At 32.8% G+C, this 14,696-nt stretch overlaps 1 protein-coding gene across 1 annotated transcript in view; it reads left to right on the plus strand.

Annotated features, from left to right (window-relative positions):
* The window catches only part of Ncam2 (neural cell adhesion molecule 2), a 390,522-nt gene that overhangs the window by 302,619 nt on the left and 73,207 nt on the right, over positions 1-14,696 (plus strand). The window contains exons 10-11 of the mRNA XM_050163353.1: positions 2,551-2,738; positions 5,532-5,628. Of these exons, the coding sequence (XP_050019310.1) occupies positions 2,551-2,738; positions 5,532-5,628 (285 nt within the window). The remainder of the gene's footprint in view (positions 1-2,550; positions 2,739-5,531; positions 5,629-14,696) is intronic.

Below are 14,696 nucleotides of genomic sequence, written 5' to 3' on the forward strand. Positions count from 1 at the left end.
AAATACCTGTTGTTGGTCTGCAAATGCAAACCCAGTCAACATTCATGAATGAATGAGGAGGTGCTCAAGGAATATTAGCTCTTACTGCTAGAGTATTTGCTGTCGATAGGTTCTGAGTGAGGGAGAATCATTGTCTTCAGTTTTGTATTCACTGTTGAGCTCATCAGGATTCAACAGATTGCTTTACACTCTTTATTTCATTCATTAAACTGCATGGGTCTCAAGGAAAATGAATGATTAGGAATGTGAAAAAGATATCTATTAAATGTCCACCATATTCAGTGAGTCCAGTTTTATCCCGTGCATTTTCAGTCCCAGTCCAGCTGGCCTTAGTGATCTCCTAATAGATCAGCCCCACCATCTCAGTGGGTGGGTGCCCTCCTTGCGGTCTTGACTTCCTTGCTCATGTTCTCCCTCCTTTTGTTCCTCATTTGGACCTTGGGAGCTCAGTCCATTGCTCCGATGTGAGTCTGCTGAGAAGCCAAGGACAATGGCACTGAGTTTTGACCCTACTGCATGTACTGGCTTTGTGGGAGCCCAGCCGGTTTGGATGCTCACCTTCCTAGACCTGGGTGGAGGTGGGAGGACCTTGGACTGCCCACAGGGCAAGGAACCCTGACTGCTCTTTGGACTGGAGAGGGAGGGGGAGGGGAGGGGAGAGGAGGCGTGGGGAGTGGGGGGAGGGGGAGGGAAAAGTGAGGTGGGGAGAAGGCAGAAATTTATAATTAAAAAAATTAATAATAATAAAAAAGATATCTACTCAAAAGAGAATAGTAAACTAGGGTAGTCAGGAGATGGAAGAATGTGGAGATGAAAGTATAAAAGATGAATTTATACTTGAGTGAAACTGCCAAATAACAAATTTAATAATTAGTTTTTAAATGATTAAAGTCATAAATGTAAGATCTAAAACTGATAAGTTATGAGAAACAGAGAATGCTTAAGACTATGAAATGGGAAAGAACTCTTAGATGAGATCCTAATCCAATGTAGAAAATAAATGAGAAGTTAAAAAAATAATACAAGATATTAAAAAGTTCTACACCGTAAAATAAACAACAGAGTGAAGTGAAGTTCAAACTACAAATTTGAAGAAAACTTTTGAAAATTAGAAAGGCAAAGGATCAAGCAAAACTAATAGAAAAAAATTAAAAATAATCTGCTTTTGAAATAAGCAATGGACTTAACTTGATATTTCTTTAAAAGGCACACGCTCACCATAACTACACCTTAGGGAAGTGTAACCCCAAACCTCAAAAGTAATCATGTTAATTCAGTGTGAGTAAATAACAAATATGCATTTAATTGTCAGTTTGATATAAAAGACATAAAGAACAGAGAATATCATCAACAACAATAAAGAGCTAACACACATACACATATCTTAAGACTGGAGAAAGGTCTCATACAGCAACTTCACTATTGTATGTATATTTTTTTAAACCAGTATGGACAAAATTTATCTCCAAAGTTTTGTCCCCATTTATGGTAACAAAATTCACCGAGCCAAAGGGTGGAGGCAACAAATCTGTTAAATTAACTTACAAATGAGGTGTGATAAATACAAATTTGGATGAATTTCCTTCATTTCAGCAAATACATATAGAACCTAACATTAAGTGTAACAAGCCAAGCACAGAAAATATTACACAATCTCATATATAAATATGGAAGCATTTTATATCAGTTAATGTTTTACAATAACTAGTGTTACAGTAGTATCATCAGAATCAATGTAGGTCTGGGAGGAGAAAGCATTAAAAATGTGGATCATTAACTGTAAAATAAGATTTCTCCACTGCTGCATGATATTATTAGAAAAACACAGTACTTGTAGAACAAAATTAATTAACTAAAAACTGATCATTGATTTCTTTAAAAATATTCTAAACTCCCTTTCTAAATTTTACATCATATTGTGATTGCCAGAAATACAGGCTGAATATTTACTATTTAATTCTAACCAATTAATTTTTTTTTGTCAGGACATTAAGATTAAATCTAGTTCTAAATATTTTTTTATTTTAATAATTCACCTCTTTTTTTTCTTATTTGAACTATTAAACCTATACAAATATCTGCATGCCATGTATTTTCACAAACCTTAATATCATATAAAAATTAAAAAATAGAAATATTATAAATTCTTTTAAAATACTTTATTAATTTATGTGAATGAATGCTTAAAATACTTTATTAATTTATGTGAATGAATGCTTAAAATACTTTATTAATTTATGTGAATGAATGCTTGACCTGATTGTATATCTGTGAATCACAAGTGTGCATTGTCTGTGGAGGCCAGAGGAAGATTTCCTGAAACTGAAATAACAAGATGTTGTGAGTCACCTTGTGGGTGCTGGAATCATATCCAGGTTCTCAGAAAAGTCAGCAATTGCTCTTATCCACTGAGCCAGCTCTCTGTCTCTCATTATGAATTCTTTACATAGGCAAGAAAAAATACTAATATGTGTGCTTATCAAATAAATACCTAATGATGCCTATTTACATATTATGACATAGTATATAATATATAATATTGTTCTACAGATGCTCCTAAGTTTGTTTCAAATCAGACAATGTACTATTCTTGGGAAGGAAATCCAATCAATATAAGTTGCGATGTGACATCAAATCCACCTGCATCAATCCATTGGAGAAGAGAGAAATTGGTCTTACCAGCTAAAAATACCACTCATTTAAAGACATACAGTGTTGGGAGAAAGATGATACTAGAGGTAAGCCTTCATCTGCACATCAATAAGCATATTTTTAGCCATTATTGATTATGTCAGAATACATTTAATTTGAATTTCTATAAGACATATATTAAAATATTTATATAAATTTCATATTATTTTGAAAAATTAATTTTTAGTTGGTATAATAACCAATTTTTTATCTGTGCTTCTGTATCTGAAATATTTTTCATGAATTTACTTTCTAAAAGTGAAATAATTCTGTTTGTGAGAAAATATGGGGTTGGCAAAATAATTCAAAGATTTAACTTCAAAGTTGATTATCTCACTGTTTTTTTGTTTACATCTATTATTCTTTGACAGCTGTATAAACTTATCATTTGGTTAATAATTTATAATTCTAGAGATGTCAATGTTTATGCCTATATTGCAAATATTTAAATTTTTGGTGAAAATTTTATCTAATAGCTGGGGTTATTTCACTTTATATTTTGTACAATTTTAAATCTTTCTCTTGTTTACTTTAGTATTTTTCTGAAACCATAACTAAATTTTAAAAAGAACAATTTGACAGAGGAAAGATTTATTTGGGTTCAGAGTTCGAGAATATTCAATTAATAGAGATTTGGCCCCATGTAGTTGGACAGAGCATTACAAAGGCATGGCCATGTGGTGCAGAATTCCCTTTATACTAGATGAGAAGCAAAAAGCAAGAGAATGTTGGCACAGTTCCCCCCCCCCCCTTTTTCCAATTTTATTTCATTCTGGTGCCCAGCCAGTAGAATGGTGCTGTCCACGTTAAGTTTGGGTCTTTCCAATCTTCTCAAGAAACATCCTCACAAGGTCACCCACATGCTATTCTAAATACAAAGATATCAAGAGAACCAAGCATCACTGACCTTCTTGTAAAAATAATTGTTGGATGAGAAGTTGCTTTCTAGGAACAGTGACTTCAAGTTGGCTTGGTTAATTCATCCTTGCTTCCTTTTTCTTTATTTTCTCTCTTGCTTTTATTTTTCCCTTGATTATTTTGTATTTCTCGTTCTTTTAATCTGTGCTATATTAAATGATTTCAGTATTTACTAAGCCTAGCATCATAAATGAATTATTGTGATAAACTTGCAAATCCTGTCTATGAATTCAACGTCTTATTTCCTATTAAGTTCTAAACATCATTGGACCGATTTTTCAAATCCTAAATTGAGCTATTTGAAAATGGCTTCAAAGTAAGTGTCTTTTTTTTTATAGGATATTAATCTTTAAAAAGGAACAACCTGTACTGTAGTCATGGTGCTTGCTGTGGCTCTCTTGCCTCTATGTTGTATTGATTCTATAAAAACCAGCTTCCTTGTAGAATTTACTAAAACCTTTCTCACATGACTGTGAAATAAGAAAAGGTTTTGCTAGTGTATTTGTAATAGGATTAAACTAGCCTAGTTTATTAAAAAGCCACATGTAAAGATAATGAGTTTCTGAATAATTTCAGGGAACTAACAAAAGAGTTAAATCTGAGCATTAAGCTGTTAAACCTATGAACTTTTCTTAGTTGGAAAGCTGATTAGAAAATGAATGAAACAGCTTTTTTATACTCTACTTGTTCAGAATAATCATCTTCAATAGACCTCAAAATTGTTCTCTTGGTTAATAGTCTCCCATTACCACTAAATCATTTCTTCAGTCTTAGAATAGTGTTGAAATTAATGGGCAATTCGTGTTGTTAGCGCAGTCTCTCTAAAATAGCCACTGGGATTGAAAATCATATTTATCACCATCATCAAATATCTTTGGAGGATTAACATGTAAGCATTTATGCACAACAGAATTACAGAGTTGACCTCACCTTTCACCAGTGGAATCCCTGAAGGGGAACTTAATTTCTGATTTTAATCTGAAAACTCAGGTCATATTTTTTTCATCTAAAGAAAAAGAAAATAGAACAAAGATAATTACTACAGATTTAAAAATACAGTTTATAGCATTTTTACCTGGCACTGTTTTCTTGCAAGACATCTTTTATGAAAAAAATCAAGATATAGAGCTAAATGTAAAAATCATAAATAAGCATAGTGGCTTATTCTTGTTCTCAACAATTCAGAAGCAAAATGAGGAGAAACACTGAAAGTTTAAGGCAAGCCTGAGAGCTACTAGTGATTCCAGCATGGGGTATAGAATGTGACAGGTCCAAATACAAACAAATAAACAAACAAACCGGGAAAACAATGCAAGACATACTTTAGTAGAAATATTGTCTTTAGCTTAATAGTTGGTTTGAATTTGCATTGACTACATGATGTATTTCCTTAAAACTTTACCTATGCTGTGATTATCAAAAGATAACTTTGCCATTGAATAGATGTATTGATCAAATGGATGAATTGATAAACGAGGCATGATGAATCACTTCAACTATGAACATCTAGTTTTATGGATATGTCATTCAAATTTTAGCATTATGCAGACTGAGCAGGTAGCATTTATGCATTTAAGAATATGTATACACGTGGTATTACAAATGTGCACGGAACAATGGAGAAAGAGGCCATGATGTGAAAGAGAGCAAGGAGGATGTACGGGTAGGCTTGGAGAAGGAACAGGAAATGGCAAGATGATGCAATGACATTAAAATTTCAAAAAATAAAAGAAGTTAAAAATACATAAAATTAAAATAAATGTTTGTATTATTTAATAATGCTTGCTAGATAAATAAAAGAGTTCCCCGAGGAGTCATATGTAAAATAGCTGAGCAAATGTGCAAGAAGTAGAGATGATTTAGCCTTTTAAAATAACTTTGATATTTCAGCATTTTCACTTTTATTATTGTGATTATTTTAGATTGCCCCTACATCAGAAAACGATTTTGGACGATATAACTGCACTGCTACTAACCGTATAGGAACAAGGTTTCAGGAATATATTCTTGAGTTAGCAGGTGAGTACAGGACACTAATATTTGACATTAATAAAATAATCTTATACCCAAGTGGAATTTTAAGCTACTAAAATTGTATAAACAAATTTTACATTAAATTAAATGTATTTATAGTTGTTTAGTCATAATAAAAACATTATTTGAAGTAATGAATTAAGAGTTACAAAATAGAAAAATATTTGACATAGTGAATAGTGAATGCTTACAATTCATTTAGTATCTAAAGCTCATTTTAAAGTGTAATTTTTTGTCATGTAGATGTGAGATTATTTTAAATCAGCAACATGCATTTTAACCAAAGTTATATTATAAATAATGTAAAATAACATTTTAAAATATGTCCACATCAATGTATTGTTTTATTTAAAATCTAGTGTAATTCATTCAAGAGGCATGAGTTTCTTCTCCAGAAGGTATGTGGAAACTCAGTGAGAAAATATGCAATAAATATACCCTTAATTTATTTTTAATTTGATGTCATAGGAAATATTTTATAGTTGGAATTCCTACATGCACTCTGCATAAATTGACCAATATCAACACCAATATTAATGAGAAAATTACATCTGGGTCCTATGAGAGGCAAACAAAGGAGCAAGGTGTAATCTCTGATATTTCTTCCCCCAAGGCTGAGGAGAACCTAGTCTAACAAGCATAATACTTAGAAACATGTCGCCAGTGTAGTAATAAGCCAAAATTCTTATTAAGTCAACATACTCTAAAGGCTTAGATTAAGCAATGCTGCCACATACTGTGGTTATTAATGTCCTTTAAAATTAAATAAATTTTAAATAAAAGAAACACTTAGAAAGATAAGGCAAATTAAGAAATACACATAATAATTCTAAGAGACAAAATAATTATCATCTTAGGCAATATTATTGACAAAATCAACAATTTGTGGCTCAAAATTGGTAATAAGTGGCACTTTGAAAATAATCATTCATTGCTGAATAGTGTTTTATGAATTGAGAAAAATAGTTTATTAAGAAATGTGAGTATTTAGAAAAATCACTCAAGTATCTTAAAGATACAAAAACATTCTCATACACATGATGATGCAACATTTATTAGGATTTTGATTACATATTATTATGGGGATAAGACATATAAATACCAAACATATATATTGATGAATTGGACAGTTTATGATTTATGCTTTACTTTGTTATTTTATCTGCTGTAGAAGGGCAGCTAGATAAAGTATATTATGACAGGGATTTACAGCTTAATTGAATAATCTCTTATACTTCAGTAATATTCATAGATTAATTTTATTTATTTGTCAGATAGAGTGGATATTCAGGGATTATGAAACAATATACTGTAGTAGAGCAGCGGGCTGCTTCCCTCCTCACGGGAGGGCTCCCGGCAACCTTTTGCCCCAAAATAATTACAGGGCAACTGTATTCTTTTAAACACTGCTTGGCCCATTAGCTCTAGCCTTTTACTGGCTAATTCTCACATCTTGATTAACCCATTTCTAATAATCTGTGTAGCAACACGAGATGGTGGCTTACCAGAAAGGATCTTAACCTGCTCCATCTTGGAGAGGAGAGCTATAGCATCTGACCTCACTGCCTTCTTCCCAGCATCCTGTTCCGTTTACTCTGCCTACCTAATTTTCTGTCGTATTAAAGGGCCAAGGCAGTTTCTTTATTTAACCAATGAAATCAACACAAAACAGAAGACTCTCCCATATCAATATACCATTTTTCATGTTTCTTTGTATGTAAATTTGTCATATGTTAGTCTACATAATGCTTTTACAATGAGCATGAGCACATGTAAACTAATTCAAAGGGCTTCCCTGAGGATGTCTCACATGAAAACATCATTTGTATTTGCTTTACATAATGAATCAAGACTTTTTACAATGATGTTTATTTATTTTTATATTTTCTGTATTTAATGAAAAAAGCATATGTTCTAATACAGTAATTTTATTAATATATAATATATGTAATGTTATAATCAGGATAATTATTATATTTCTTTACAATTTCTTGGTCCTTCTTTTGGATTCTCTTGAACAATTTGAGGTAGTGGTATCAAAAAAGTATATCAAATAACAGCTTCAGCTAAATAATAGGTACATCGGTTTGGACTTGAAGTTTCCCATGTCATGTGCCACAGAAGACATTTACAGATCTACCTAAGTGCATAGACATAAGACAATGTGAAATTGTACTTTCAAAACACCAAGAACAAATAAAGTGCTCAAAGAGAGTAGACAACGGTTATTACAGTCTACCGTATTTCATATAGGCAAATTCTTTTTAGTGGATATTAGTGTGGTGATGTATTATTAGCTAAGGACCTTGATTACTTTAGACATTTAATTTTTATAAATAACATTTTTTTTTCTTTTTCATTATCTCATCTGTCCTCCTTTTTTCCCATGTCTATAAGTGAAATATCTCATACTGGCACTGCTCACTCGATTTTCTTAACCTTAGTTCAGGGCCTGTACTTACCACTTTTAAAGTTCAAGTTGTCATATTTGACTCATCTCTTTAACCTACAGAGACCCAGTCAAATTCAATACTTTAGATTTCTTTCCAAGATTTATTTAATTCACAAATATCATAAAGCTGTCAGGTATATTTTCATTTATGTCACAGATAAAACTCTAGAAGTCACTCGGGAGAAGAGAGACCTGATTAGAGGCTAAGCTATGTCAACTGAGCAGAATTTCATAGATAGAGAATAATCATCAGTTCAGTGGTCTGTGTGATCAGATGGCATTGTCCTGTAAAGCAGGGTAAAGGTAATTCATTTGAAAGGAAATGGTTTCATCATCTGATTATAAATCTGTTTCTTTCAGTGAAATATTTTAGAAAGATATTCTCATTGATATTTATTTAGAGAATTCTGAAATAAACAGAGATTTTCAGTAACTAATCATATAGTCCTTTGCTTTTTCATGATCATACTATAAGAAAAACACTGTTTACCCTAACAATGATATTGATAAAAAAATCTTTTGACAATAACTAATCACTAGTTAACAATTGAATAAACAATTACAAGAAATGTTTCCCCTATGTACAGTATACTGTTTTGCATCTTTGAATGAACAGTTGAATAAGAAAGGTACTCAGTCATTACCTAAATTATAGTACAATACATATGAATTACAATACAACTTTAAATAAAATTTAAATTTTATGACTGCATAAAATTGATCTCTGATTGGAGTTCCTGGGAAACACTTCAAACAGATGTCCTCTTTTGACCTAAATAAGAAAGAAGAACTGGGGCCACTAACAATGGAAAGAGTACACAGGTCAAGGTGACATTGGCAACAAATGCACTGTGCTATGAAAGAGTGAGAGATGCTTTGAAATGGGCCATTTGGTGAGGACGATGGAAATATGTTCAATGATCAGCCCAGTGTTTAACAATGTGAATAGTAAGATCATGAAAGATCAAGTCACAGATTTCCTTTGAATATGTTTATATTCTGTCTAAGGCATAGAATTATAAAATTAAATATTGGATATGTTTATTCATAATGCAGAATGACCCATTTATTTTTGAAAAAAACACAAAGGACTGATTTATGAACAGCACAAGATGGAGCCTGTTGCTCCTTTCAAGTTATCTAGGCATTTTAGTCTATAAATGTATGAGTGGATAGATAGATAAATGATAGATAGAGATGATACTGTGATTAATGATAGATGATAGATAGATAGATAGATAGATAGATAGATAGATAGATAACAGATAGACATACAACTACCTGAATTTTCTACCCAGTATATAAAAGATTTGGTGTATTAAAATTAGTTGACTAATAAGACATAATTGAAAGTATCAATTAAAAAGGGTATATGTGTACATATTATTTCTGAGAATATAATAATATACTGAAATCTTGATTTTGATTGAAAAAATTAAATGAAAAATGTTAGTGATCAGGGACAGAACCAACAAACTACCCAATTTGAGTCATTGAACTTAATGAACAAATAAAATTTGAAATGATTATACAGTTTATATAACCACTTTTAAGGATATATCAGGAACATAAGTAATAAAATGAGATTAAGATATCAGTGGAATAATCATTTGAATTTTGAAGCTGCTAAAAACCAGAATATTGAAATTTAAAGCAATTTCCAAGGAATTAGATGTTTTGTCACATATATTAATGTTCAAAACTTTTCTAATTTAATCTATTTTTCTTTTTATTGAGAAAAATCTTCATACTATATATGTGATTATGTTTTCTCACCCCAATTAATCCTAGATCCTACCCACCCTTCAACTTACCCAAATTCTTTTTCTCTCTCACTCTCTTAAAAACTCAGAAAACAAATGAATACCAAGAAACACACATCCATACTCATAAACAAAACAAAATATTTTGGAAACAAAAATATTCAATCAAAAGACCAATAATACTCAACATTACCAATCCAAACAAAATTAGACATAAACACTACACAGTCCCATCAAGGTCATTTTGAAATGAACATTTTTTTAGAGAAGCTGACAATTAAGTACTGTTAATGTACGCAATATAGTCCAGTATATACTTTTATCTTTAGAGATTGGAGCATGTGTCTACTTCCACTTCTTAGTTCAGGAACCCATGTGACTTGTACTTCTGTATTGTATCTGTATGGCACTGTTACTTGGAGTCATCCATTAGTTTTTGCTCTTACATTTATTGTCTCCTACATTGATTGTTGAACCTTAAGGGGAAGAGTTTGAAAAAGACACCCCATCAACGTATTTTGTCAGTTTACAAAGATACCTTAGAATAGAAAGTATCTGACGAGAGCTCCTGCATGGCAAATATTTTCCTCAATAAACCCTCACATGGACTAAAGAACATATGTGGTATTTACAGCTCCTTTTGTAAGTTCCTAATCACATACATCAGAGCTTTTAAATATTTTAAAAGACATCACCTGCTAACATTTTAACACTGACAGTTAAGTTTCCCCATTAAAATACTGAGAGTATTAATATTAAAGCAGAATTCAAAAGAAAAATAATCTGCATTTATCTTATTAGAAATAAAAAAAGACATTCAAAGAGAACCAGATAAAATCTATCTATCTATCTATCTATCTATCTATCTATCTATCTATCTATTTATTTATGTTTTGATTTTCAAGACAGGGTTTCTTTGTAGCTTTGGAGTCTCTCCTGGAGCTAGCTCTTGTAGACCAGGTTGGCCTCAAACTCACAAAGATCCGCATGCCTCTGCCTCCTGCATGCTGGGATTAAAGGCATGTGCCACTACCGGCTGGCCTCAACATAGTTCTTAAATTGACACAGTTGATGACTCTTACTGTCATTGTATATCTTCATGTTTCAATGCTTTTTGTCACAACCCACTTATCATTTAGGATTTTAATGAGACAAATAAGAAAATTGCTTTCATTATCATAAACAGAGCAAACCAATTTTAAATATTTCCATTAAAAATTAATGAAAGCAAATACAATAGTCATCACTTAGCTTCCAGATTCGAAAATAGCTCCATTGAGAGATCCAGAGTTCAATTTGGCAACTATTAATGGGAGATGCTTTGCTTACAAACTAATACACTACTGATGTTGCAGACATACAGCAGACTGGCATTAGACAGTAGACGGAACATTCCAGTGGCTCCCCTTCTTCATGCTTGTAGAATGCTTTTTTCATGTGAACCTCCTAAAACATGAGAATGAGATTCAGCACTTCTAACAACCAAAGTTGTGGGCACCATTTTTCATCTTTAATGTGGGCAAAGACAACTTTGGCATTCAATTTTTCTGAATGGCTTGAGAATGCAATCAAAAGAAAGAAACTTAAAATAACAAATGATATTAAGTATTGAAAGACAGGATCAATGGTGAGGTTAAGCATAAAGTTTATAAGTATCAATTTCTTCTGATGTCATGATGTGACCATATGGTTGTTAAAATCTGTAAGAGGACCACCTGACTCACAGACTTTGTCAGTCCCCATTGTTTTTAGCTATCCAGACTTCAGAAGCCAATACAGAGACAGAATTTTGGAAGAACATCCGCCATCATCATGTCAGAAAGCTATATAGTGTGCTGCCTCAGGAAAATGTAGGACAATGTTGATTTAGCTATTATAGCTTTGCATTAAAACTGATGTCAGATAGTACAAGTAGTTCATCCCTAGAGTAAGTCAGCATATGAAAGGCCAAGTTGATCAGCTATGAAAACCACACAAGTAACATCACACAAGTAAGCTGAGGTAAGCAGGCATGAATTGCTTTCCTCAGCAAAACAATGATAAAAGGAGTGTTTTTCTGTTGGAGGAAGGCCATTTGTTGGTTCCTAGCTACCTAGCTAGCTTAGACCCAAAATAATTACACAGAAACTGTATTAATTAAATCACTGGTTGACCCATTAGTTTAGCTTCTTATTGGATAACTCATATTACTTTAATGCATTCCTATTAATCTGTATATTGGCATGTGGCTGTAGCTTATCAGGTAAAGTCCCCAGCCTCTGTCTCTGGCAGCTCTGTGTGACTCAACCCTTCTTTCTCCCAGCATTCAGTTTAGTTTTCCCCAACTAGCTAAGTTTGGCCTGCTATAGGTCCAAAGAAGTTTCTTTATTCATTAATGGTAATCACAATACAGAGGTAAATCTCACATCATTTTTTTTTACCACTTTTATTCAATATAGTGCTGGAATATCCTAAATGAAGAAATTATGTAGAGAATAAATAACTCACTTCCAACTTGTCTTGTTAGCATAATCTTATAAACGAGCCCTAACAATTACCAAACAAGCTGATAAATGAATGATCTAAAAAAAAAATATAACATAACACAAAGGTTGCATGTCGGTTGCTTGATGGTTCCTGGCTGCTCAGCCTCCAAAAATATTCACACAGAAACTTTATTAATTAAATCACTGCACGGCCTATTAGCTTCTTATTGGCTAACTCATATTAATTTAACCCATTTCTATTAATCTGTGTATGGCCATGTGGCTGTGGCTTAACAGCTAATGTTCTAGCCTCTATCACTATTGGGGCTACATGGCATCTTTCCTGACTCTGTTCCACTTTCTCTCATGTTATAGGCCAAACCAGTTCTTTATTCATTAATCAATAAAAGCAACACATACACAGAAGGATCTCCTATACCATTTCCCCTTTTTTGTTTAAACAAAAAGGAGGCTTTAACTTTAACAAAGTAAAATTGCAAATAACAAAATAGTTATTAAGAAAGAATTGCAGTTACAGTATTATAAATATTTTATCTTTTATTATAGCTAAGGAAAACTGTTACAATAATTATAAATTCTTCAACTCCTTCAAAGACTCCAGAAAGATATAATATTACCTAAGTAAACAGGAAGTGCCTTATAAGCAACTTCCAAAATCTTAGAATTGACAAAGACATCTTGCTGCCTGGACAGTCACCCAAAGTTCTTCTGTACCATTGGGGCATCCAATCTTCAGTATCCAGCAGACTTATAGTATCCAGCAGACTTTTCCAAGAAGCAGAAATTTCAGACAGTTCCCCCTATATTGGCAGTTTGTCAGTAACTTTCTTCTGTGTCCTGAATGTGTCTGGTAGATTCATTCATGAAGCAGGAACCCCGAAGGCCTTTCCTCACCTTTAGGAAAATTCAGCAGTCATTTTTCTGTGGTTCCTGCATGTCCAGTCAAGCAGTCCAGGCAAGAGCAGTTTCTTGCCCAAATGGCTAACCAACTCAGTAAGAAGCCTCTTCAAAGCCCATCTTCCTCTTGAAGTAGCTTGTGTTGCCAGGAGCAGATGTGTCTTGTTTTCATGAAAAGTCCTAAGTTAATAAAACATTTTTAAATGCAATATTCTGAAGGTCTCTGAAAAATTTGAAGAACACCTATCTATCTGAAATATATCTATATAAATCTAGAAAATCAAATTGACATGAGTACAAATTACCTATTATAGATGAGTATCTATTAACTTATATTTCTTAATTATACATTACATTTTTCAATGAGCTACACAAACACAATACCTAAATTAAGATCAGAAATATATGTACATAAAACAAAATCGACCTTAAATTTGTATCAATAAACCGTAATCCACACCAATGCAAATTATCCATCTCTATACTATATCCCTCTTTAAATGTAAAAAAGTATTTACAAACAATATTTGGGAATATGGGCTTAGTTCTATCCAAACTGCTTCCTGCTGTTTATTGGGTGAAGTATTTTCTTTGTAGAGGTGTTCACAGCAACTCTTCAGGGGTTCTTGTTCCATCAAAACATATTGGTCTGGAAGGTTCTCATCTTCTATGGAAACAGGAGAGCCACCTTTCCAAACCAACATATCCTTAGATCCAAATTTGGAAGTCATGATACCTTTAGAATATATATGCTGGTTTAGCTTAGTAGCCTACACAATGAAATGTCTCTCTGTATTTAGCTCCTTTACAGTCAAAAATTCAAAGAAAAACACAATAATATACATAATCCAGACATTCTGTGTATATTCCTTCTTTATATGGCTTGTTTTTACTCTCATACTTTTAATATTTATTTTATTATCATTACTACTTTAATCCTTGACTGTCTGTACTGTGTCTCTTTAAAGACTTTACCCCTTTTTAAAGCCATTTGCTTCTTTTCAAACTCTCTATACTCTTTTTTCTTCTCTCTTTCAAGCCTACATACATTTATCCAAAACTGTGACCCATTTAGAGGTCTTTTATGTCTGAATCTGTCCTACTGTGTATCTTTAATTTTTTACTGTCCAGGAACACTTCTGGAAATGTTAAGTGCTTCTTAAAAACCTAAGCTTCATCATTCCTTGGGGAAATACCACATTTCCTACTTGCCCAGCCCAGTCCAGCATGGCAGAGCCACTTGCTGCCTCTGAGAGCTGCCACATACACCACACCACCCCACTCCCAAGCACACAGCTGGTCCATGTTGCCACGAGCAAGCCATAGCCCATTGTTCACAAACCCCATCCAAATGTCCAGTCTTCTGAAAGAGCCAGAGATTGCACTGGCAGCATGGCCCAGAAAGCCAGAGTTTTAAAATGGCATGGCTTTTTTTTTTTTTTTTTTTTTTTTTTT

The sequence above is a fragment of the Alexandromys fortis genome, unplaced genomic scaffold (genome assembly GCF_014885135.2).
Source record: "Alexandromys fortis isolate MF-2015 unplaced genomic scaffold, M_Fortis_MF-2015_v1.1 scaffold_129, whole genome shotgun sequence".
NCBI lineage: Eukaryota > Metazoa > Chordata > Mammalia > Rodentia > Cricetidae > Alexandromys > Alexandromys fortis.